The sequence below is a fragment of the Monosiga brevicollis genome, genomic scaffold (genome assembly GCF_000002865.3).
Source record: "Monosiga brevicollis MX1 MONBRscaffold_53 genomic scaffold, whole genome shotgun sequence".
Taxonomy (NCBI): Eukaryota; class Choanoflagellata; order Craspedida; family Salpingoecidae; genus Monosiga; species Monosiga brevicollis.
Genome location: NW_001865090.1, coordinates 7,126 through 31,651, shown reverse-complemented (window position 1 = coordinate 31,651; position 24,526 = coordinate 7,126). Strand labels below are relative to the sequence as shown.

At 56.2% G+C, this 24,526-nt stretch overlaps 6 protein-coding genes across 6 annotated transcripts in view; 4 read left to right on the top strand and 2 right to left on the bottom strand.

Annotated features, from left to right (window-relative positions):
- Nucleotides 1-208: 208 nt before the first annotated feature.
- MONBRDRAFT_30487 (uncharacterized protein) lies at nt 209-4,243 on the bottom strand (the record flags this gene model as incomplete). Its single annotated transcript, XM_001750923.1, has 14 exons — nt 209-343; nt 429-476; nt 604-651; nt 798-914; nt 1,010-1,110; nt 1,224-1,282; nt 1,383-1,563; nt 1,679-1,707; nt 2,156-2,264; nt 2,294-2,584; nt 2,688-2,885; nt 3,030-3,434; nt 3,565-3,953; nt 4,074-4,243. The coding sequence occupies 14 exons, from the start codon at nt 4,241-4,243 to the stop codon at nt 209-211; spliced, it is 2,280 nt and encodes a 759-aa protein (XP_001750975.1).
- A 685-nt stretch (nt 4,244-4,928) lies between these two features.
- Nucleotides 4,929-5,608, top strand: MONBRDRAFT_30486 (uncharacterized protein; the record flags this gene model as incomplete). Its single annotated transcript, XM_001750938.1, has 2 exons — nt 4,929-5,298; nt 5,409-5,608. 2 exons carry the CDS (start codon nt 4,929-4,931, stop codon nt 5,606-5,608), a joined length of 570 nt encoding a protein of 189 aa, XP_001750990.1.
- Nucleotides 5,609-6,956: 1,348 nt separating this feature from the next.
- On the top strand, nt 6,957-9,258 carry MONBRDRAFT_34788 (uncharacterized protein; the record flags this gene model as incomplete). The annotated part of the gene is made up of 11 exons (XM_001750937.1): nt 6,957-7,110; nt 7,245-7,344; nt 7,489-7,522; nt 7,710-7,784; nt 7,885-8,016; nt 8,117-8,190; nt 8,275-8,479; nt 8,598-8,646; nt 8,758-8,840; nt 8,937-9,038; nt 9,139-9,258. 11 exons carry the CDS (start codon nt 6,957-6,959, stop codon nt 9,256-9,258), a joined length of 1,128 nt encoding a protein of 375 aa, XP_001750989.1.
- Nucleotides 9,259-10,255: 997 nt separating this feature from the next.
- Nucleotides 10,256-11,124, top strand: MONBRDRAFT_30484 (uncharacterized protein; the record flags this gene model as incomplete). The annotated part of the gene is made up of 3 exons (XM_001750936.1): nt 10,256-10,567; nt 10,650-10,759; nt 10,893-11,124. 3 exons carry the CDS (start codon nt 10,256-10,258, stop codon nt 11,122-11,124), a joined length of 654 nt encoding a protein of 217 aa, XP_001750988.1.
- A 722-nt stretch (nt 11,125-11,846) lies between these two features.
- On the bottom strand, nt 11,847-13,714 carry MONBRDRAFT_13028 (uncharacterized protein; the record flags this gene model as incomplete). Its single annotated transcript, XM_001750922.1, has 7 exons — nt 11,847-12,008; nt 12,148-12,408; nt 12,575-12,658; nt 12,812-13,005; nt 13,187-13,321; nt 13,434-13,493; nt 13,651-13,714. 7 exons carry the CDS (start codon nt 13,712-13,714, stop codon nt 11,847-11,849), a joined length of 960 nt encoding a protein of 319 aa, XP_001750974.1.
- An 805-nt stretch (nt 13,715-14,519) lies between these two features.
- The window catches only part of MONBRDRAFT_39362 (uncharacterized protein), a 14,608-nt gene continuing 4,601 nt past the window's right edge, over nt 14,520-24,526 (top strand). The window contains exons 1-14 of the mRNA XM_001750935.1: nt 14,520-14,538; nt 14,944-15,166; nt 15,331-15,408; nt 15,527-15,631; nt 15,742-15,852; nt 15,980-16,054; nt 16,146-17,190; nt 17,315-18,096; nt 18,210-18,434; nt 18,721-18,966; nt 19,239-19,359; nt 20,665-23,583; nt 24,064-24,095; nt 24,269-24,433. Coding sequence (XP_001750987.1) covers nt 14,960-15,166; nt 15,331-15,408; nt 15,527-15,631; nt 15,742-15,852; nt 15,980-16,054; nt 16,146-17,190; nt 17,315-18,096; nt 18,210-18,434; nt 18,721-18,966; nt 19,239-19,359; nt 20,665-23,583; nt 24,064-24,095; nt 24,269-24,433 — 6,111 coding nt within the window. The 5' untranslated portion in view covers nt 14,520-14,538; nt 14,944-14,959. The remainder of the gene's footprint in view (nt 14,539-14,943; nt 15,167-15,330; nt 15,409-15,526; nt 15,632-15,741; nt 15,853-15,979; nt 16,055-16,145; nt 17,191-17,314; nt 18,097-18,209; nt 18,435-18,720; nt 18,967-19,238; nt 19,360-20,664; nt 23,584-24,063; nt 24,096-24,268; nt 24,434-24,526) is intronic.

Here is a 24,526-nt window from a genome sequence, read left to right as displayed (position 1 = left end):
ATTCTCTCTCTCGCTCTCTCTCTTGTTGATGGCGACTTTTGTCTCTGGCTTCCATCGTGCCTGGGCGAGTGTTTCGCCGCCTTGTCCGTGTGAGCGCGCGTATCGTGGCTGGATGCATTTATGGTGGCAAGGAAGGGGGGTCATTGGCACCAGGTCAAGCTCAAATGTCAAGGAGAGCAGCGCAAGTTTTGAAAAAGGGTGCATGTTTTTAGGGATCCAGGGACAGCATTTCAATGTTTGAGGTTGCAGGCTGGTTGATGATGTGCATGATTGAGGCAGCCACATCTTCTGGCTTGAGCATGCGCGTCGGCGCTGGCTTGTCACGCTTGCCCCCTCGCGTTGGCTGCGGATAGAGCAAGGCACAAAGTAGATCGTGAGGCAAGCGGTGGTTGGGGTGATTTGCCATGCCAGGTCTGTGCCGTCCATACCTCTGACCACCAAGGCGTGTCAACTGCTCCCGGGTTGATGGTTGCCAGCTGCACATTTTGCAGTAGCAGCGCCATCCAGGCAGCACAGTGGTGAGAAAGAAAAAAATTTTTTTTTTCCAGCGTTTCTTTTCAGTGATGTGCGTGACACATCGCACAGCCCACGTGAAAAGCCTACCTTGACACCCGAGCCTTCAAGCTCACGACGAACGGCGAGAGCCAGGCCCTATAGAAAGGCCGAGTTCACAAACCCGTTGTTCCCGGCGGGTCCAGATTTCAAGAGGAGCACGCACAGATCAGCGCGTCAGCTTTGATGCATCAGCACGGCGTACTTCAAACAAGAATGGGGATGCTACAGGTAGCCAGCCATACCGTAATGGCCCATTTGGAGGCGGAATACACAGCTCCATGAGGACAAGCGCGCAATCCAGCGACAGAGGACGTGATGACAACTTGACCCGCACTTTGTGCCCGCATGGCTGGCAGTACCTACGTCTCGGTAAATGCAAGAAATGAAATCTGTGAGCGACGAGTGCCCGGCTAAAGGCACGACCGATACGGATTTTCCCTAGCCCGTGACCCACCTGCTGCAGCCAGAGGTAGACGCCTCGCACGTTGGCATTGAACATGCGGTCATACATCTCAACTGACAGGTCCTCAACCCGCGAGCTGCCCCCACCACAGCCTAAAGTTCAACCATGTGAACGCTGAGAATCTCGCCAAAACAGACAGTTTCAACACGAAACCGTCAGAGCCCACTGGCTTTGAGCGTGGCGCGCAGCGCAACTAGCCACGTACCGGCGTTGGCCACGAGAACATCAACCCCACCAATCTTTTCAACAGCCTCTTGGTACTGGCTGGGCCACATGGAATAAAGAGCAAGGTTAGCCATGTGCTCTCTGGTGGGGGCGGGGGGCGGGACAGCGGCGTTTGGTGCGAAAAGGGGGCACAGCATACCGGGAGACATCCGCCTCGTTGCTCACATCACCGACAGACACGTGAGCCGAGGCAGCACCTGCCGCCAGGACTTCATCGGCCACAGTTTGAAGGGATGCGGCATTGCGACCCGTGATAAAGACATGGCAGCCCTGCTGGCCGAGCATGCGCGCCAGCGATGCCCCAATGCCACTGGATCCGCCTAAAAGAGCACGCGGTGAAACCGTTGCTGCCATGAGGCACGATCGTTGCAAAATCATGCACCATTCGGTGCGCCAACTACCCTTCCTGGTGCGCCACGAGCTGCCATGACATACCCGTGATAATAACTCGCTTGGCTGCCATCCTGCTCAGCGCTCAAAATCTTCGCGAAAGAGAAAAAAAAATACCAACAATGGTGTCACAGCAATAACAGTTGTATCAACGACAATAACTCATCAAGAACTTGGAGGTAAATCAAGCCAAATTACTTTCAGATCTGCATGTATTGATAATAAGCATTCAACAAGTGTTTATCAACCGCATCATGAAGGACTTTGGGATTTGGAAACGAAATCAATTTCTATCGAGTTTGCCTGGCGGTGCCCGTGCTCAGGAGGGAAAGGTGGCTCGAGAGACTCTGGAGAAAAAGAGCGAACGTGGGGCATGCTTTGGGCTGTAGTCTTGCAAGGAGATGGCTGGGTGACCCGTCGCAGACGGTGTCACTCTGCTCCAGTCATTGGAGGCTAATTCGGCATCCAAGCGGTTGTCTCTTGGTCTACTCGCTCCACAAGCGTTCGTAGAATGGCTTGTACGTGAAACTCAGCACGTCGGGGCGTTGCGCTTTCACGGGGAAGATGGTGTCGATGTAGCTGATGCCGTAGCACATCTTGGCTCGATCGTCCGTCGGAAATACCACCACACCTAGCCATGACACCGGAATAAAAAAACACACACGAATGAGGAGGCTGGCGAGCCCGATGCCACACACACACACACACACACACACACACACACACACACACACACACACACACACACACACACACACACACACACACACACACACACACACACACACACACACACACACACACACACACACACACACATACCAGCACAGTTGCGATAGATGGAACAGAGAATTTGGCATTCGTTCATGGATTTGCCACGAAACAAGTGGGCATCATTTGAATCGAAGCGAGCAAAAGCAAGGCCGTCTGGCGTGTCGGCTTGCCCCACATCTAGTCATCAAACAAGAACAAGTGAGGTGCCGGTCCACCAATCATTGATCAGGCCAAAATACGTTTGAGTACCGAGCGTATTTGGGAATCGAGGGCTGCATACCAACGCCAGCGTTGTGAGTCAGGGCAAAGTCGGTCTCAATACCCATGCGCTCCCAGGCCATGTGGCGCAGGAGCTCAATGACGGCATTATAATCCTTGGTAGCGGCGAGGTTGACGGCTTCGATGGCGGGCAGCACGCTTGCGTCCTCAGCACGATGGTCATACAGCTCATCGGCCTTTGGCTCAAGTTTGGTATCGGCTGGGATTTGCAATGTGTGCACAAACCATAAATGAGAAGCTCATGTTGAGAACTGCGGCAATGCCCTCCGATCATAATAATAATAGTAACATGCTTTTGGCTTTTGACCGAGCAAGCATGGATGCTTAAGTGCACACAACATACCTTTGTTGCTCAGGAAATCCCAGGACACCCAAGTGGTGAAGCGATATTTGGTGGTGCGAATGGAGATGCCCATCACTTGAGCCTCCTCGTTGCGGAGCTCCTTGATTTTACATTCATTTCGCGCCCAGTCCGGATAGTGTTTGGTATCACAACGTGCCGTCAGAGTAAGAGCCGAATCGCGGGCCAGGTCGGCCTCGCCGCGAACGATACCGGCCAAAGACACGCCGCTGGCTTCTTCGGGTGGAGGCAGACCGGCCAGGTCGGCAAAGGTCGGATAAAGGTCAGTCAGCTCAGCCAAAGAGGTGCTATGCACCTTGCCGTGTTGCGCCGGGTATCTTGGATCATGAATGACGAGAGGGACAAGGGCCGCCTTCTCGTAGACGAGCTGCTTCTTCCACAACCCAACTGCAGAGCAAACCAGGGGAAAAGTTGGCATCAACAGTGAATTGTTAGCGCCAACGCATCATGGGACAGGTGACCGAGGCATGCCTCCCTTTGTCCTGACTAAACAGCTCGTTGCGCAGACGAGACCTACGTTCGCCAAGATAAAACCCGTGGTCAGAAGTGAAGACAACAATCGTGTTGTTGGCCACGTTTGGGTCTGCTTCGATGGTATCAAGGACACGACCGAGTTGGCGGTCCATAAAGGTAATGCAGGCTGCAAAGGCGCGACGAAGCTCTTGCGTTACGAGGGTTGGCAAGGGGTGGGACGGCGAAAAGTCTTTGCCGGCTCTGTATTCAATGGGCGTGCCTCCTCCCAGCGTTTCATGGGTGGCCATGATGCGGGAGGTGTACTTTGATTGCGGATAAGCGTAGGCCAATGACGGATGGTCCGCGGGTTGCTGCAGGGGTTCATCCAGGCCGGGTGCAAAGTCATCGTATGTATACTCGTTCCAATCTTGGATCGGCATCATCCACGGGGTGCTGCCATGGGGGAAGGGGAGACGGATATCATGAAGAAGGGGAATAAAGACGTTGCATTGATGTCAGCCTGCAAAGTGGGGTCAAGTTTTGATGTGGGTCCAAGGCAGCACAACCACTTACTGTGGCAGTCGGAACCCGACATTGAGGAAAAAGGGCTTGTCAGAGAGCTTGAGCTCGTTTATGCTCTCGATGGCGCGAGAGGCAATCTCGTGATCCACAAAGGCCAAATCTGCGCTGTGCTCGTCGGGTGCAGCATCTGTGGTTTCCATCGAATTGGGCCAGCGGAGCATGTCAAACCATTCAAGTGTGTCCTTGAGGTCACGAAGCGGCCAGTGCGGGTAGGTCCATGAGCGTGGGCCATCCCAGTCTAGAGGGGTGGCGTCATTGCGGGTGAGTGGGCTCGTTCAGAGGCACACAACTTGTCGAACTGGGTGCTTACAGTCTGGGTCACTAGCACGGGTTGAAGGGTCAGGGTCGATTGGTTGCGTGATATTAGACATGGCGAGACGATGGCAATGAGGGTAGTGGCGTTGTAGCAGCACGCAGGTGGCGCAAGCCTCGACAGTGGCGTTTGCGGCGGTGCGTGCGGTCACGCGTGCGACAAGCATACCCGTCATGGAAGGTCTTGCCAACACCAGCTGTGTTGTAGCCCTGCTGCTTGAGAAAGCCGGGCAAGGTGGTCAGGTCTGGAAAAGCTGAGGTTCGGATGTTGGACTTGCCAGTGTAAATCTGAGGAATGTCAAAGAGCAGTAGCAAGAAGGATCGTGAGTGCAGAGCAGGTCTTTGTGGCTGTCTGATGCAAGCAAACAACGGACATCAAGCTCATGTGGATAGCGGCCAGAGAGAAAGGACGAGCGCGAGGGCGAGCAGCGGGGCCACTGCGCGTAGGCACGGCTAAATTGCAGGCCCTGAGCGGCTAGACGATCGATGTTGGGTGTTTTGTGCTCTTTGCGGGCGCTGTAATCATCTGAGACGATGAGCACGATATTTGGTAATGTTGGTTCTTCCGTTGCTGGCAAGTCTGTCGAGGTGCTGGACGAGGTGCTGGTTGAGGTGCTGGACGAGGTGCTGGTTGAGGTGCTGGACGAGGTGCTGGACGAGGTGCTGGACGAGGTGCTGGACGAGGTGCTGGACGAGGTGCTGGACGAGGTGCTGGACGAGGTGCTGAACGAGGTGCTGGACGAGGTGCTGGACGAGGAGCTAGACGAGGAGCTAGACGAGGAGCTGGTTGAGGTGCTGGACGAGGTGCTGGACAAGGAGGTTGGTGTATCGGCGCTAGGCGATGGCGCGGCTGTAGTGAAGAGCGATGCATCGCCCGACTGCGAATCCGAGGTTGGGCCCGCAGGTGTGGTTAGCGGTGCATCGTCGTTTAGGGCACCATCGCCCGAAGCATAATCTTCATCCTCTTGATCGTCTCCTCTGCCGGCGGCGTCGGCTGGTGGTGTGGGGGCTGAGATCTGGACATTGGCCAGGTGCTGAGGCATGAGGTTGGCAGGAGCGGGTCCCAGCTGTGGTGCGACGGCCTGGGCTGGGCCAGGCAACTGCAAGCACAGAAACAAGCCGAGGAGCCCCAACAGCAGGAACGCTTGCGATCCCCGAGAGCCGGTGCACAACGGGCTTTGGTTCGAGCCACGGAGGTTGTCGACCATGGCTAGAAGTATCCGGCAGGCGTAATCCCATCTGTTGGTGCGAGAGATGAGGTTGATGGCGGAACGATGCAGAGGATAACAAAATGGGCAGCGAGAGCGCGTGAGGTGTCTTGGTGTCATCACGCATGGGAGGTGCAGCTTGACGGCGGGACCAGGTGGAAGACACTCATGCCGCCTTACCGGCGATTGTTCGTCTTTTGTTGGGATGCGTAATGCGCGCTTTCGCTCACTGCAGAGGCGGCGCGTGACTGGCGCGGGTAGGGCTGAAAGCAGAGGATGATGCGCTCTTCGCAAGTATTGTGGCCACTGAGAGAAATCAACCCCTGAATCAAGGGGCCTTGCGCGCATTTATGGGGCAAGAAGGAATGGAGCGCGAGAAGGAAAGAGCTCTGGGGAGGTGAAGCCAGGAGTTGCTTGTGGGCCGAGTCTGTCCTATATTTTGTCTCCTTGTGTGGAACGGGTGGTATCGCATGCCACGGGCAACGAAGGGTCAGCCTCGGTAAAGCTTGCTTCGTTGCAAGTCGCTGTTTCTCATGTACTGTATTGTCCGCCCGCGACTGCAGTCGCGCTGCTCACCAGTTTGACCAGCCCCTTGCGCCTTTGCGCACAAAGACAAGGTGATTTCAGATAGAACAGTATTGCTGTCAATTGGATATGGAAACATGTGGCTCTTTCACCAACTCCACCTGTCTCCACCACGCCCGCCACCTGCAGATCGCGCCTTCCACCCTCCGGCCAGGCCAACGGAGCCCTTGCAAGGGTGACCGTCGCCCCGCGTCGGGTTGGGCTTGCATCCGCACTACATGCATGCATGCACATATCGCACTGAGCAACAACTTTGGAGGGGTATTATAAAATAGAAACGTGGCGCTCGATCCTTAACATCTTTAAATTGGAGGGGAGAGATGATTCAGCATCGCTGCTTGATTAAAAAAGCCACACAAAGTCCTCCAAAATCTACATGAAAATAAACGGCAAGTGTTAACAAAACTACATAAAGTCATATATAAGAACAGAGAAGACATCAGTTTACCGTTTGTGGTGATCCCCACTGCTCTTTCCCTCTCTCTGCCTCGTCCCCCTGCTCCCCCCTGCTCCCTCTCTGCTCCCTCTCTGCTCCCTCTCTGCCTCTTCCCCCTGCTCCCTCTCTGCCTCTCTCCTTTCCCTCTCTCTCTCTCTCCTTTTCCCTCTCTCTCCTTGTCTTGCAAACAACTCGTGCTTTGGCTCCAACCTCGAGGATCATCTCGTTTCTCTCTCTCTCTCTCTCTCTCTCTCTCTCGCGCGCGCGCGCGCGCTCGCCACGCGCGTGCTCGTCGTTGGTCGTCTCGGGAGATCAGCAGCCGGCATTTAAAGCATGGCCGAGGCTTCCGCAACTCCTTTGCTATCAGCAAACGGCGCGAGCGACGACAGACTGCAAGCCTTTCCCAAGCGCCGGGCCTCCGAGTTTGCACACACCGATGGGGCTCTTTGCGGCTATCTCAGAAAGCGCGGCGAGCATCGCCGAGCCCGTACGTCCATGTGCCCTGCTGCGATCCCCCACCCCACTCCTCCTCGGGGCCCCTTGGTCTGTCCCACGCTTGAAACTGATTCATCAGCCCTGCCTCTCACTGCGCACACCTCTTTTCTTCCTACCCCATCACAGTCAAGCTGCGCTGGGTGGTGTTGTATGAAGGACACTGCTACTACTACACGACCAGCGAAGCGAGTGCTCCTAAAGGCCTCTTTAGTCTACGTAACTACACGTAGGTGGCCCGCTCTCCCCGACAGAATGCAATGTGTCGCCGCCATAAAGTGGTTGCAAGCCCCCTTGTTCCCCACCGCGCCTTGTGGCCAGCCCTCACAATCCTGCATGACCGTGCCGAACCGCCGCCGCCGCATGCCACCAGTTTGACGACAAACACGGAAACACTGGAATTGCGTGTGAGTCCTGCGTTGTTCTTTCCCTAATTTGCCTTCCACCTCGCTCCCCTTTGCTGTAATGTTCCCAATGCACCCTGCCTTGAACAAATTTGTCCAAGATCTCACCGTCCAACTCCATGGGTTTCCGCCGACACCGATATGGCCCCCTCCCCAAACCCCTCCTTAACCATATGTCAACCGATTGTAGTTGGAGCGCGGCAAGCAGGATCGCGTGTGGGTCTTCGAGGCCCTGGCGCACAATGATCTTCCAGCTTGGTCCCAGGTCTGGCCCCATGTCCTGATCCACTGCCCGTTTAGCACCCACTGCCAGAGCCACCATGACCTCCCTCACGGCTTCTTTCATGTCCCCCCTCAACGAGCAGCGGTTTCGAGACGCCATCAAGTCCTGGGCCTCACAGCGAGTGATTGATCCCCTTGCTCGCTCCGGAAAGATGCGCGCCCTCTCCCAGTACATCGACAACGACGAAGAACAGTCGGATTCAGATGCCTCTGACGTAGGCCCTTTTCGCATTGATGCCAGCACACCTTGACCTGTTGACACATGCTCACCACTTGTTCTGCCCGCCACCTGCTCTGCCCACCATGCCTGCTCAGGGCTACGACGACCCATACGACGATTTCATCCGCCCCGATGAGCGGGGCAAAGCCCGTACAGCCACTGAACCGCGGTACGCACAGCTTGTCATATACCACGGTCCATTTTGCTTCATTCGTCGCACCACCTGAGCTAAGTAAGGCCTTGCTCGACGCAGTTTGCCACCTCGCCAGCATGCCCCGCCGCTCGATCGGTTTGCCGCACCTCAGACCTCCAAAGATGAGCCCTCTGCTTTGGATTTGGAAGCCCTTCTGGCCACGCCTTTGCCTACCAGCCGCCCAGCAGCTCGCCTCCCAACAGACACGTCCGGCCCGCCACCCGCTATCAACCGCCAAGCCAAGCCTGCACCCAAAGCGCCGCCGGTTCGTTTCTTGCTGGGCCCGTGCCTTGTGTGTCCAAACGTAGCTCGTGCATGTATGCCCCCAATCTTCGCTCACGGGAGAGGGGGTCCATGACCTGGGGCGGGGGACTGCAACACAGACTTCGAACAAAAGTCATCCATTGGCACAATGCTCGTACTTTGTGAGCGGTACGTGCTTGCTTGTGAAGGCACTTGCATGTTAATTTAATGTCTCTGCTGTCCGATATGCTCATATGAACTAACCCTCACCAATACGATGCCCTCGGTCATATGCAATAGGCATGACACGGTCACAAGCCAATCTGCTGGTCTACCAGGACGGGTCTTTCCTTGTTCGCCAGCGCGACGCTGATTCGCCTCTAGTTCGTTCTTGCGGCAACATCACAGTGGATCGTGGGCCTATTCATCAAGTGAAAAGGCTCACCCATCTCAACGTTTGGCTGTTGTTTTTGGCCCAGGTGCTAAGCGTGCGCCTCAAGAGCTCAGTGCGCCACTACAAGATTTTCAAGACCTCCGCCTACACGCTAGGCGGCGACGATGCACGCTACTTTGCCGATCCGGTGCGTGCCGAGGGTCTGTGCTTGGTTGGCTGCCCGAAACATGATGCCCATTGCACCACCCCAGCTCATGCGTACCCAACTTCTGCGCGTCCATGTTCAGGAGGAGCTTATTCAGTACTACCAGCACCATTTTTTGCCAAACGCACAATTCATGTTGGGAACGCCCATAGACATGGACAACCTGGCGACGGGTGGTCATGTTCTTGGCTCAGTCGCTTGAGACTGTCCATACATGCAGAATGCAATATGCATACTCTTTTGCGCTTGATGCTCGGTTCTCTCGTGTTTGGCTGCTGTCCCTCCCCTTTCCTTTTTTTTCTTTTTTTTTTCTTGTACATACCTTTGACTGACTCGTTCTAATTCAACCCCCTTGAACTTGAGAGCGCATCTGTGACTTGTAATCCTCCACTTGCGCACAGCCTCACACTGCGAGCAATGTCGTCCGACCCCCTTTACATCATGCCACCAAGCAAGCCTTTCTTGTCACTGCAAGATCCTTTTTGCTGACATTTTCTCTTTCGCGTATTTTGAATGTGAGAGAGAGAGAGAGTGAGAGAGTGAGAGAGGCGGGGCGTTGCTGTGGAACGATGGGCATCGTCATGGCGATGAGGGGCGGTGCCGTGCAACCCTTCGCAGCGATCGCTTCATCACAGGGCAGTTCATGGGTATCCGCCATTGTGTGTGTGTGTGTGTGTGTGTGCAAATGGGTCCTGGGTTGGGCTTGACCGTCACAATTCGCTGCGGCTGGGTGATTGATTGAGACAGAGGTTTTGTCCGGCCCTCCTGCTGGTTGAAACAATGGGCATCATCAACCAACTACCATTCTCAACGGTCGCCGCGGTTGCCCCGCCAAATCACTCTTCTCCCCACTCCTCCCATGAAAGAACTTTGACCATGCGTGCTACACCACAGCCAACACTGAGCAGACACAGCCATCGCAATGCTCTTGTCGCAAGGGTTGACGGTTGCGCCCATGCCTGGTGGTAGCAAAGTCCATGAAGCAGCATAGCTCCAGCACATCTTCATTTTCACGTTCCCCGATCTCCCCCATAGCCGTTGGTCTTGACGTACACCCGGCCGCTGCGCATCCAGCTCCGTTTTTGCTGGCTTTTGTACTGCCGTTTGGACCTCGACTTTGCTGTGCCCACCCTCAAGCAGGGCGCCGCGCTTGTTATTGTCACCCTGTCGTGCCGTGTCACTTTACTGGGCGCGTCAAGATGTGGCCCCTCGGCAACCTTTTGATCTTGGCAGCCTTGGTTGCCCTAGCCATTGCCTCGGGCGTGACGCGTCCGCCTGCACAGAACCCGCCCTCTTTAGTCGTGGGTAGCGAGGTTGACAAGAAGCACTTGCTCCGTAAGATTGCCAAAATGCAGACGGACTTTACAGGCTGTTTTCGAGTCCAAGCATCCAATACGGGACTTGCCTTTAAAACTGATTTCGAAGGCATCAGCTTTCAACCCCTCAACGACACCCGTGGAGGCTACCGCGCTTTTGAATGCGACGACCAAGGCAGCAAAACTTGCTTCACGGTACGTGGCCAACAGCAGCAGCTGCTCATTCTCCCCCATTCACTCGCCGTTGTCACATGCCTGACCTCTTTGCCCGCCGCAGGCGTTCGACTGCAATGATTTTGAAGGCCGCCTGCGCTGCCTCAAGATCAAGCCATGCCAATGCCTCATGGGTGATTACTTCACGCAGGCCAGCGGTGGCAATGGGTTCAAGTACGTGACTCCACCCTCCCCGTGTCTTCAGCATCACAACCGTCTGCTGCCGCCGCTCACATGTATTCGTCCGACGCTTGTTTTTGATCCGCCACAATCGGCATCAAAACACGTGCTTCTTGGATTGGGGCAGGATCATGCAGGAGACGGCTTCGCAACTCACGACCGCTGAGCTCAACAAGGGCAAGCGAGGCCTGCCGGGCATGTTCCAGGTCGAGACCTGTCTTCTCAATAACACGTTTAACCTGCTGCCCTGCAATCCGCTCGAATCGCGCGACCGCTGCGAGGCCTTTGTGCCCTGTGACGTTGATGCCGGAGAAACGGGTTGTCAAGAACTCATGCCTTCGGCCCTCTTGGGTCTGTGAGCGGGCGTAAACCTCCGCGATGTTTTTGCGGACGATCGTCTAGCGCCATGAAGCGTGGACATGTAAAGTACCCTCCCTTTATTTACAAGCCACCCTGTTGTTGATGTTCTTCTTCTTCATTAAATTTTTGTTTCTGTAGCACGTTGTCAATCCATTCCAACCAGAGTCAAGAGTTCCGAGTCGGTTTTCCATCTTCCGAGTCTATCATTGATAAGCTTTGCAGTCGACATGCAGGGTTGTGAACCACCCACTTTGACGGTCTAGCCGCGAGAAGGACGTGATTCTTCACAGCGACACGTGTACAAGAAGGCATCAAGACTAGCGGTCAATTTTAGAGCAAGCATGAAAGTAACACCAAAAAAGCAGGTCCTAGCCAGCTGAATGCTCCGCTTGGCGAAGCGGCGCACGTCATTGTGCGTTTGTTTTGTTCAACAGGATAAGGGGCGTGGGTAACAACAACAAAGGAAAGGGCAAGAGTAAAAAAAGAGGGGGCAGGGAGGCAGGAGGACATCGGGGGGCACGGCAACGCAAAACAGGAAGAGGGCACAAACTGCACGCATGCCCCGGTGACAAGTACAGAAGGAGAAACCCAAACGAGGACAAACCAAAAATGAAAAAGGAGAGGCACGATGAAGAAGAAGAAGAAGAAGCAGAGGATACATCATCCCATTCCCAAGACACCTCTTGATTGAGGAGGCACCATACAGGGCGACTGTGCCGCTTTATGTCTCATAAGCAAACTCAAAGTACGAGTCATCAAACTGATGCACGCGGATGTAACCATCCTCACCACCAGAGGTGTAGCCGGTACCCTCAGGGTGGAAGGCCAACGTGTTGATGGGACCGAAATGGCCCTTGATGGAACCCATCTCCTCCTCAAAGATCTTTGGGAAATGGCGCGCCAGGCAAGGTGAACCATAATCAGTCGGATGAGCAAATCAGTGACACAACAAGTGCATAGAGCAACACGGGTGTGAACGAGTACAGCGCACGCCCAAGGTCTGCTTGCTTCGCTCAACATACCATGTGGAAAAAGAGGGCATCGAACTTGCCCTGCTTGCCGTGGGTAGTGGTCACATCACGAGCCTCCTGACCACCACCGAGAATGACGTGGTCGCGAATGGGGCTGACGCAAGCAGAGTTGATGGGGCGAGCCGCCTCGTAAATCTTGAGCAGCTGCAGAGAATCAGCGTCATACAGCTTGGATGATTCATCCTTGGACGCGGTGATCAGGGTGGACAAATCCTTGCCATATTGCATGTCCGAGATGGCGGCCGAGTGAGCCTGCAAGGCGTCACCAATCATATCGCCAGTCTATGTATGCATGTGAAATGTGAATGACATTGTTGTCGAGAAGAAATGAGGGGGGCACACGCCGAGCTGGAGAGGCGACGCGAGCTGATGCGTGCAGGTGGGAGTCGTCGTGCATGGACAGTTCGACCGCGCTTACCGTCGCGGAGAAGCGGCGCAGGTAACCCTTGTCATCAGCAGTGACAATGGTCTCGTCGCACAGACCCCACTGGGAGCACGTGGCCTGCACCGCGATCAACAAACAAGAAACCGGTCAGCGGGACATATGCTGTGACTCACGAGGCCAGAATGTCGAGGCAGACGCCCCCAGGAAAGTTACGTGTTGGCATTGCGGGGTCACAAAGTGGGCAAACACCAGGAGACATGTGACACTGACCTTGCTGCCGTGATCAAAAGAGAGAACGGCTTCAGCAGCGCTGCCCTCTTGGAGCATACGGGACACATCAATCGTCTTGACCAAGCAGGGCTGGCCCATAATGTTATCGGTCGAGTAAAGAATGCGCTTGCCATCATAGCTAAAGTGTGCGGTACGGATGGGCGAGTTCTCCGTGATAGTGCAGAGGTGGTTGCCTGGGGGCATGGTGTGCATTTGCACGACGAGGCATGTCAAACGCATGTATGAGCACATCGATGGACCACCACCGGTTTGATTCAGGATTGCTGCAGATGATTCATGACCACCGGGATCCCATGTATGACCTGTCCTGTTGGATATGGGATCACGCCATTGAACGTGAAGCAGGATGCATACCGGTTTCGACGTCCCAAAGCTTCATGCTGTTATCAGCAGAGCCCGTAACGAGATACTTGCTCGTGTAGTCGACATCACCGGTCCACACGGTACCGTTGTGCATGTGCTCACCGGCAAATGTACCCAGACGCTCGCCTGGTGATTGGCGACGAGATCACATGAGCGTATGGGACAGGTTACAAGGTGGCAGGCAAGTCCAATAGAATCAGCAGTTGGGGCGCGCCAAGGCTAAAGATGAGCAGCTCACCATTGTGCGAGTACCAGACGCTGGGGACCTTGTCCTTGGAGGTTGAGAACAAGAGGTCACCTGCAGACCGGGCGAGAGTGGTGTTGAGATGAAAAAATGGACCGACTCACGCTTGCATACATCGCGACATGATAGATCAGGAGCTCAATGCAGCTTGGGCGGCCCCTGCGAGGAGCTCCAAAGTCCAAGGCCACACGCCAGTTCGGTCATGACAAACCTTCGCGGTTGTAAAAGACCTTGGTCAGAGGTCGGGTGTGACCCTTGATCATCAGAGGCTTCATCTTGATTGGTGTGTTGCTAAAGCTACAGAACAAGACCTGCAAAGCCCGGAACGCGACCGCATGAGAAATGGATCGTGCTGTTTGCGCTCTGCCGTCGTCCCATGATGATCCGAGCCAGGTCATCGCTCGCTCGCTCTCTCTCCTTCTTTCACGCGCGCGCGCCGCCTTGCCCACAAATAAAGAAAAAAAAGCCAAAAGGTCCCGATCGACGCCATCTTGAACAAGCACACATTTGGCTCAAATCACCAGACAGACAACCCCGCCTCCAGCCAAGGCTTCTTCCCTCGGAAGACGGAGCAGCGCGGCCAGTCTCCCTCTCACTCACTCTGCGCGCGCGCGAATCAGGTCGTCAGTCACCCACGTGAAAGCCGCCAACAGAGGAAAGTCCAAGTCTCTGCCCTCGAGTCTAACGTCAGCTACACTTGGCTTGCAAGCCGTAAATCCAACTTTTTGTATGCGTTTGGCGGATGTTTTTGTCGATAGGGTAATAGCCCTTTTTCGAGCCGACGACCAGCTGAGGTCGGGTTAGAGGAGAGTGACAGTTGGTAGCGTTCGTTGTCATCTTTACTCAAAGTGTGATATGCGTTAGACTCGAGCTACAATACGCGCTGTGCCCTTGTACCAAAGACCGCCATTATCTCTGCCATTCAAGTCCTTGAACGCTCTCATCTCTGGTTCGCTTGGAATTACCGCTGCATCTCCCCATCTTCGCCTCTCCAGCCTTGACCTCTCTCTGCCCGTTGCCTGGCTGCACCCCTCTTCTCTGGCATACTCTCTCCTCTCTCTCTCTCTCTCTCTCTCTCTCAGCGGCAGTGGATCGAGAGGTACGGAATCCGTTCTCGGGGACAGTCAGTGGTGAGGGCGGTGCTGGCCGTTGTTGGGATGGGGGAGGGGCATGTCGGTATGTCGGCGGAGCGAAGGAGACGGGGAGGGGAGGGGAGGGGTCTGTGGCTCGTCTGAGGTGGCAGGAAGTAGCTGGAATTGCAGCGTTGTCGTCGCGGGGGGTTGTGGTGAGGACGTGGCAAACAGTTGATGGAGGCTGTCCGTCCGCTCGCAGCCCCAGGTGCTGGTCGTCAGGGAAGCGGATTGAGTTGAGCATTTACCAGGTTGCTAGCTTGCAGAGCAGGTTGTGGGATCAGGGCCTGAGGCGGGATCGTGTCAGCGGCCTCGGCTTTATTTTTCGGTCCGACGGACCACCTCTCATCCTTGTCCGCCTTGATCTGCCGCAGTGAGCACGCGCGCGTCATGGCGAGCCACGAAGAAGAGGCGCCGGTTGCCGAGCCGGACCAGGCTGGCGTCGAAGATTCGGGCGCCGATCAGCAGTCAATGAATGAAACCGCTCGTGAAGGCATCTCGGCGGCAGACCTCACACACCTGGTCAGCAATGCCACCACTTCGATCCAGAACGAAGTCGAGGTCCTCGTCAACGCTTTGCAGCTGCGGCATGAAACGGTGAGCCGAACCAGTCCTTCCAGCAGCAGCGAAAATGTCGGCGATTGCCAACACGGGCAAGCCTTCTTTGTATCCCTTGTCGAGTTGCGAAGCAGCACTCCCCAGCTGCCCGTCTCGACTGATATCTATCCACCCTGCCCCGCCCCCTTTGACTTCAAATCCAGCTTGAAAAGCTGCAGCAGGAGCTTGATGATCGGGCTGCTGACCTCGAGTCGGAGATTGCCCGCCGCCGTGCCGAGTCGGTAGGGCCTTTTATCCCAGCCTTGCCTCCGATCGAGTCGAGCCGTCTGGCATCCACAAACCACAGATGGCTATGACTGACGCTGCGTTGCCGCGCTGCATCTGATCTGTTGCGTGCAGGAGGAGGAGCTAGAGGCAGCCCGTGAGGCGCTGGCGAGTGAGCGCCAGGCCTTTGAAGACGAAAAGGCTGCCATGGCCAATGCCCACACGTTTCAGAAGCAAAAGGTTCGAATACGCCTTGGCCCTCACACAAATAACAAACCCTAGGCTCAAGCACGGCAGACTCACTGATCGACCCTCCTTTCCTCTGTGACCGTTCACCTCTGGCCACTCAGATCAAACTGGACGTGGGTGGCCAAACATTTAGCACTGCCCGCAGCACTCTAACTTCAGTGCCGGATTCTTACCTGTCAGCCATGTTCAGCGGCAACTATGAGCTTGAGCAGGTTGGCCTTGATCTTGGCGCGCGGCTTGTGGCTTGTTGAGTGCCTGCGACAAGGCCATGGTTGCATGGTCGATAGTATCCGGCACACACCATCACAATCACTCACAAGCCATGCCCGATGACGTTAGGATGAAGATGGCAGCTATTTCATTGATCGCGACGGGCGCCACTTCCACCTCATCCTCAACTTTTTGCGAAACCCGGTACGCCAGTTCCCAGCAAAGGGCTCGTGGATAGGGACGGTCTTGCTCCTTCCTGTCTCATCGCTGCACCAATGGACTGATCCCTTGCTAGGACAATTTTGAGTTTCCTACAGATCCTCACGTTCTGAAAGAGCTGCTGGAAGAGTCTGACTTTTACAAGCTTGACATGCGTGAGCGCGTTACACCCCCAGCTCTGCCCCCCACACCAGTCGTCGCCCATCAAGAGAATACCGTCGACTATTACCCCGCGTACCACCAAGAGGCGTCACAGCAGCATCCGTCTTACTATTCATCACAACCAGGACAGCAGCAACAACAGCAGGAGCAGCAGCAACAACAAGAACAATACCAACAACAACAACAACAACAACAATACCAGCAGTATCAATCTTCACCTTATCAGTATCAGCAGCCCATGCCCATGGCAGACAGCAACGTGGCACCGGAAGCAAGTCCCATCCCCACCATCAACGAGGACAACGGAGAGCCCGTCACTGTTCCGGATGCGACCGATAACAGTGCACCTCCGTTGTACATTGCTGGCACTTCCTTGGCTCGACGTGAAGCGGGCTCCCCCACCTCAATGCGCTCCTTCGCCAGCTCCTCGGCGTCGGCACCAGCCCCGGTGATGGCGGCTCGCCAGGCCGCTGCCCAAGCCGCAGAGCAGGCCCAACCAACGGTCCCTGCCACGACCAACGGTTTCCTGTCGGCCCCGCCCGCGAGTGCTCCCCCAACTGTCCAGTCTTCGGGCAAGTCCGCTCCGCCCACCTTTTACAACGTGGGTTACTCTGCCGCCTCTAGCATGCCCATGGACGGCGGCGCAGCTGTTGCCTTGGATAACAGTGCGCCGCCTTTGTTTGGTTCGGCCTACGCCCCCACTACCTCGACGCCCGAGCCACCAACGGGCAGCTCTTTGGCCTCGGTATCCAGCTTCTTTTCTCGTGCTGCTGACTCGGCCGCAGCGATTCTGGCGGGGGGTGAAAGCGCCAGCGAGCCCATGGCATCATCCGCCCCTGGCGTGCAGACCACGGGCAACATGCCATGGACTCCCTCCGCCTACAACCCGTTTTCGCCCACGCATGGCGCAGCTTCCGGGCCGCCCACAGCAACGCCAGAGAATGCCCCCACAAACGGCGGTAAGCCCTTTCCCCGTTTCCCTCACGCTGTCCAGCTTCTGGACTAGCACTCGGATTGGCATTGGAGCAGATGCACTTCTCGTCACACGCTTGCGTCCTTGTATGGTATCTTGTTTGTGTGCAGGCTTTGGCGTGTCCACGCCTACGGGGACCGTGTCCACCGGAGTGGCAGCTGCCGCACCACCCTCAACTCCCTTTGCCAACAGTTTTTTTGCCACAACAGCCGAGGCCCCGAGGACTCAGAACACTGCCGTCGCCCCACCCCTGTATGCGGCTGCGGATGGCAGCAGCGCATCAATGGACCCAAGTCCTGCACCAGTGGTGCCCGTACACGAAGATTCAAGTGTACCTGCCCTGGAGACCACCGGCCCGGTCCCCGAGCCTTCACGCCCTGAGAGCGCTGTCTCGCTATCCGCCCCTATGGAGCCTGAAACGCCCAATCCAGCCGTGAATGAGGTGTCCGGTCTATCGGCCATGGCAGAAGTCGGAAACAATGGCATGCAGGAGGTGCCGCTCGACTCACCTCAACGCCCTATGGCCAACGGTGGTGCGCCACCAGTCGACGGTCAGGCGAGTCTTAAGCTTGGACCCGTGTCCCAACAAGAACGCAACTCGCTGCGAGGCTGGAACGACCCACCCATGAACCTCTCCAGTCGTCGGCGCAAGCCGACCGGACCCGCATTGTCCAGTACGATGCCCGTGCCGGCCGCTGCTCCAGCGGCAGCGCCAGGTCCGGGTGCAGTGAGCTCACCATTTTTGCAGCCAGATTATTCAATGGACACGCCCAGCTCTGCGGGGACTTTCAGTGCCATCAGCGGGGACGGCGCGTCGCCGGGCGCCACCGGGGCTGCACCCGAGGCCAATGACGCACCCGTCGAGCTACCAGAAGCCTACCGACCCATGCAGGTGCGTGTGAAGGGGAAACATGCTGCGTGTGGTCTTGCTGGCTAGTGATTGTCTGCTCTGCCTACTCTTTGATTTGTCAACTCACACGTCTTGCGCTGTGTTGACGATGGTAGACCAACCTTGAAAGCGCACTGGGCCGCCTTCAGCCTAAGCAGAAGCGCAAGAGCGATGACATTCGAGGCAAGCTGGGTGCATTCTATCGCCAAGTGGCTGAGGGTGCCATTGCCCCCGACGTGGTCGAGGGTATTAGCCACCTGAGCCATTATCTGGCTGCCAATCAGCTGGATCAGGCTCTTCAGATGCATTCCCACGTTATCAACATGGGTAACATTGATCAGGTCAGATAGGTACCGGTGCACCTGTGGACTCTATGCGTCCGAATTGCCACCAAACCTTTCAGGGGCGGCACGCTGCGGTGCGCTGAGGGCACGACTGCTTGACCACTCATTGGTATTGTTGCTCTTTTGTGCCGTGCTTTAGGCGGGCACCGTGCTGTTGAGTCTAAAGTCTCTGATCCATCTGCTCAAGCGCAACTAAACAATCTGCATGCGACGATGGCCTCTGTGTATCAGGCTTGAAGGTGTGGCGTAGGGTGTAAAGCGACATGGTGTGCTTGCTCCGCAGACACATGCGGTGCTGGTTGATCAGTCGACTAGTTCTCTCGGCGCAGACCACCAGGAATCAAAGGTTCAATTATCAGTTTCAAAAAAGAAGAAGAAGAAGAAGAAGCACTCTAGCACAGAAGGCGAACACGCAAAGAAAGGTGCCAAGCAGAGAGGGCGGCCACAGCAGTCATTGGCAGATGACGGGCTCAAATTCCGGATTGTGCAGGTTGAAAAGTCGGAGATTGTTTATGCTGCCGAGTTGGGGGTCAGTAACTGTAGTTCTAGCTGCAATTCGGGTGTAGTGATCAGAACACAAGTGTTGAAGAAAGAAAAAAAAAGAAAAGAAAAGCATGGCATGGCATGTTTGAGTGGAAGGATAACCCCAAGGCACATACCACAGGATCGGTGAAGAGAGGCTCCAGTGGCTGATCGGGAACGAGCTCCACCTCGAGCACAGGGTGAACCAGCATTTGCTCGGCGGGCACGATGTTTGTATCATGTTGAACTTTGAGCATCAACTAGTGTGGTCGTTGGGAGCAAGCCAAGACAAAGCCCAAGAAGTGCGGTAGAACTGCAATCAGGATGGTACCGCGCATCGACGAAGCAGGGCGCGTATGTGCAAACCTCTTCGACCTGAGCCTCGAGCGGCAATTGATAGGTGAGGCGCTGCTCCTCAAAAACCACAACAACCTGTGTGCGTGATGTCAATTCAGAAGCAGACCATCACCCTTTGAGTAGGATCGTGACATGGACGAGAAAATCTTCACCATGCGCTCAGCAAGCCTCACCTCAAGAGCTGAACGCTCTGCCACCACGGCCTGGTTCTCTCGAAACAACCCCAAGGCAGCCTAAAGCATCAACCCGACCACAACAACATCATCAACCGAGTGGAGGAAAACAACATGGCCTGCCGCCGACTTTGCATTGCCCCGGGGTCTTTTTTGTTCTTTCCTCGTCTGCTTTAGCTCCACATACCTCGACATCATAGGCGCACGCCTCGAGAATGGCGCGACACTGGATCTCATCCGTGCTGCCGGATCGTGCAAGAAGCTCTGCGAGCAGTGACTGTTTCACCTCGGCCGCCATCTTGAAGTAAAATACTTTACTGTTGGTGAGAGCGTTATTCTGACATGAAGGATTGGATAAGAAGTATAATACTTGTCTTGATGGGTGGGTGGCATGATCGAAAGGGCAGCGCATGGCATGTGTCAAGGTGTCGCGCAGGGGGGCGGCAGTCAGTCTGTCGGGCGTCGATGGGATGTAACCGTGTTGACAGCACGGCGCTGGCTCGTCCGAAGATGTACCATGCCATGTCGACTGATATGGCTCCTGGGTTTGTCAACAGCAAGGACTTTGGGTATGGTTGAGCCTGCCTAGGCTGCTGCTGCAGCACAGACCCTGAATGGAATGGCTAGCCCCTTTTCCCTCCCCTGCTCTGTTGTCGCCATCCTGCCGCTGCTTCTCCTTGCTTGTACCTGATCCACAAGTCAATCGAGTGCCCTCAACGAGCTTCTCCGCCTTGGTTCGCTTTTTTCCCAAGGACCCATCACCCATACATCCCAATGAGTAGTATGTGTGTGTAGGCCAAACCAAACTACTGGTTGCTTTGACCCCGTGCCGTTGATGTGCTGTTGCTGTTGCTGTTGCTATTCCCCACACGCGTCTCTCTTTCTCTCTCTCTCTCTCTGTTCAGCTATGCTGCCCTCTCTCCATAAAACTCTCTCTCTCTCTCTCTCTCTCTCTCTCCCAAAAACTATCAAAAACTCTCTGTCTCTCTCTCTCTGTCTGTCTCTGGTCTCTCTGTCTCTCTCTGTCTCTCTCTGTCTCTCTCTCCCCCCCTCTCTCTCTCTCGCGCCCACAAGTCCTATTTTTATTTACCTCTCTCGAGCTGTGTGTGTGTGTGGGTGTGCGTGGTGTGTGTGTGTGATCTCTAGATTTCCTTCCAAGATCTCTTGCTGTGCAGCGCCCGTTTGGTCGTGCGTGGGCATCATGGGGCAGGCGTGTACCAAGGAGCAGGGTGGAGATGGGGCACCCAGCTCGAGTCTACCAGCTGGCGCTGCCACGTCGATCGAGCCTCAAGCGCCCGCTCCCGTTGCCGGTGGTGGCAAGCCAGTGGTGGAAGCGGCAACCTCTCTTGATGCCGCCGCCGTCGCCAGCCCCGCCGTTGGCTCTGATAAGGGCGTGGGTGCCTCTGCCGATGCCAACATGCGCTTGCTGCGTGTCTCCGCCGTGGTTCAGTATGACTGGGTCCGCTGCTACGAGAGCATCGCCACCGGCGACTATGTTGAGGTGAGCCTGGACGCCTTTCTGCAGGACTACTGCCATCGCACCGCCGCCATTTCCTGGCGCTGGGCCGCACCCAAGCCCGCTTCGCGTGAGGCAGCCGATGGAGAAGAAGGCCAACGCGTCGTTCCACGCAACCTGATCCAGTACCTGGCCAAGTGGCCCCCGATTGCAAATGGGGCCATAGAATTCATCTGGCTCGATTGGGCTTGCGTGCCCCAATACCAGGATGCTGCCACCACCATGCGCGAGATCAATCGATCGGGCCTCTACTATCGTGAGGCCCGAGAAGTACTGGTGTGGTGCTACGATCACCTCGATGCGGCGGGGCTCAGCTATAAATTTTCCTCCTATTTTGCCCGTGCCTGGACGCTGTCCGAACGCCTCCATCGCTCACGTGGTCCCCACGCCCTCACCGCTGCCGCCATCCTCCCGGCTTGGTTCAGTAACGAGGACGCGCGCTTCTTTCTTAGCCCGACCACGGATCGCATCACAGGCGTCGACAATGGCGAGCTTGATCGTGGGGCCTGGCTTCAAAAGCAGCAGTCCATCGTTGTTGCCGTGCAGCGGGCGATGGCCGAGCACGGCGATGTCACCGCCAGCGTTGACCAGCGAATCCGTGAGCTACTGCTGTCTCGCTTCGAGCACCTTCATAACACCTTTCAGGCTCTTGTGGGGCCGTTGCACAACCTCCTAGACCCCGCCACGGCTGCCGCCCTTGAGAATGCCCTCGCCTTGCGTGCCTATGCCGAATGGAATCGCGGCAAACTCACAGCCCCCGAGGAAAGCGATCTGTTTGAAACGCAAGCCATGGGCGCCCGCCTCAATGGCACCTCCCTTCGCGTGGCGCTTCTGAGGAGCATGGTCAACTATAGTCGCATGAAACTGAACAACCTCAATCAGGGCGTCAAGGCGGACAAGACGTACCACGAGATGACTCGCCTGGTTGACGACTTGGTGGGCATCTCCGATACGGCCCGTTCATGCTTTGAATCTGCGGATGCCGAGGCTGGTTCAGCACTCTACACTCGCTTAGTGCAGACGTCGGCACAGCTCTGGGACCTGGCCATTCACCGGACCGTGACGGAGGAGGTGGATGCCACCTGGATTCGTCGCTACCTCGTTTTTGACATTGGAGTTCGCTACCAGGCCTGGATGCCGGCTGACCTACTTTTTGCCATTTACAAGCTCTTTGACGTGCCAGACATGAAATACGGCGACGAGGCCCGGGTTTGGCGAGAGCTGGCTCACCGCGCCGGGATTGAGTACGGCTCACCCTACTCGTGGCTGCGCAACCTGTCACTCCCAGACACACCAGAGCTGGCCAACGCCACGGCGCAGGGTACCAACCAGCACCAGCACGCTGTGAACACGGCTGCCGCCAACTTTGGTTTCTTTGGCTGTGAAGCTGACGAGCTCGCCCCGGGCGTGGCATCGCCCCTGGCCTTTTTTGAGGCCATCATGCTGGACGATGACGAGGCTGCACTCAAGACTCACTTTGAGAAGCAGGGTCTGACCGCTGAGGCGGCGGCTGCTGTTTTTGCCGACACACCCAACCTCGCCATCTTCACGCTGGGCGTGCAGCTCAGCGCACAGCAGGCGTATGCCCTTTGCGAGGCCAACCTGACCCGTATCAACTTGGCCACCGGGGGCGAGATTGATCAGCACATCTCGTTGCGCGGACGTCAGGCATTGGGCAATCACGAACGTGAATTTCAGGACAGGCTGCAGGCCTTGATCCGTGACCACGTCAAGTCAGCAGATGGCAATGCACTCTTCGTTGCGGTCAAGTACAACGTGGCCACCAACAGCGCACGCACCCTCATGGTCTGGGCCAACCGCGTCGAGGGCGGTTGGAGTGCCGAGGGCGTGGTCAGCATTGGCAGTGCTGCTCAAAAGGGTAGCACATGGGGGTTTGCACAGATGCTGCAAAATCTAGCGACAGACGCTCTGGAGTTGGTGGGTGGCCTCAACGTGGCCTTGTGCGACAACAGCTTGGATGGCCGAGGACTCTCCGAGGTGATTGCCCCCAAGGTGGAGGAGGCAGATGGCATTCTAGAGGAGTGGTGGGCCCTGCCCCTGGTGACAGAGCCCGTGGAGGTGGCCGTCAACGAGGAAAAGGAGGCCCCAGCTGCGATCGAGGGGGGTCAAGCCGCCCTCATCGCAGCCTTGCGGGCAGCTGGGTTGGACCCAGCGGCCGTCCTGGGTCTTGGCACAGGTGCTACAGCTGCCACGGCTAGTAGCAGCGGAGGGGCAGCTTCAGGTGGCAAGGTGACGTTTTCCGACCGTGACCTCAAGTATGCCGATGAATGTTTTGCCGCTTGCCAGACAGGTTTGACGCCGTCCGCGGTGCAGACCTACACCGCCATGTTGGCCGCCAATTACGTCCATGACTCCATCATGGCCAAGAACCTGGGATACTATGCCAAGTTTGCTCAGGCGCTAGCCCGTCATTTTAGCGAGTTGCCCGAGCTCAAGACTGCCTCTCCAATGATCGAGCAAAAGCTGGACTACCTTCTCGAAGATTTGGTCGATGCCATTGATATGGCCGATGACGCAGCGGAACAGGAAGCTGCCACCGCCGCATTGAAAGAGCTTCGTGCGCTTCTTTGAGAGGAGTTTGCGTTGAAGAGCTCGGGCATGTTATGTGTATTGTGTGTTTGCCATGTGTTCTGTTCAAATTTGACTTGCATCGACAACCCTATCTCATCACCATTCTTGTTCGAGATGAAGATAACCTCCACAGCCCTGGCACTCCACATTCTAACTCATCACTCCCCACGCTCTCTGATGCGCGCTCTGATGCTCGCTCTCACTCTCACTTCCACACTCACCAAAAGTAGAGATGGAAGCCTTTGCACGAAGCTTCATAGCACCAGTTTTCCTGTACCACACTGCCCTTGAGTTCCGTGCTCTACTAGCCGTTACTTTTTTCTTACATCTGCCTGTGTGTGTGTGTGTGTGTGTGTGTGTGTGTGTGTGTGTGTGTGTGTGTGTGTGTGTGTGTGTGTGTGTCATCTCGCTCTCTCTCTCTCTCTCTCTCTCTCTCTTTTACTGTGTGGCGTGTCTTGATCCAAAGTGATGGCGGCGAGCGTTTCACGGCGGTCTGAGGTGAGGAGGTGGAGGTGGGCATCAAGGGGAAAGAGTGCAGTCGTCCGAGCTTTTTTATTCTTGGGCTGGAGACATGGGACAAGATACACCTGTCTTTCTACCTAGATTGCGTGGAGCCTGACGGGCTGGGCTGGGCTGGGCTGGGCTGACGGAGTTGTGGTGCGCAACGGCAGGTGTGCGTGCAGCACGATTGGGGTGTGGACGTGGATCAGGGCGAGGGCAAGTTTTGGGTCTCGGCGCGGCGGTACGGCGAGCCCACTGATCATGGCAGCGTGGTGGTGGTGCGGGAGGGTCCGCTGGGCCGGGATGGCTTTGAGGCCGAGCTGCTTCATGACAATGTAAGGCGACCGCTCGCACTGGCACTTGTGTGGACTGGGGCTAAATGATGCCCGTTTCAATGCAGATGACCTTACGCCTAGAGCACGACAAGC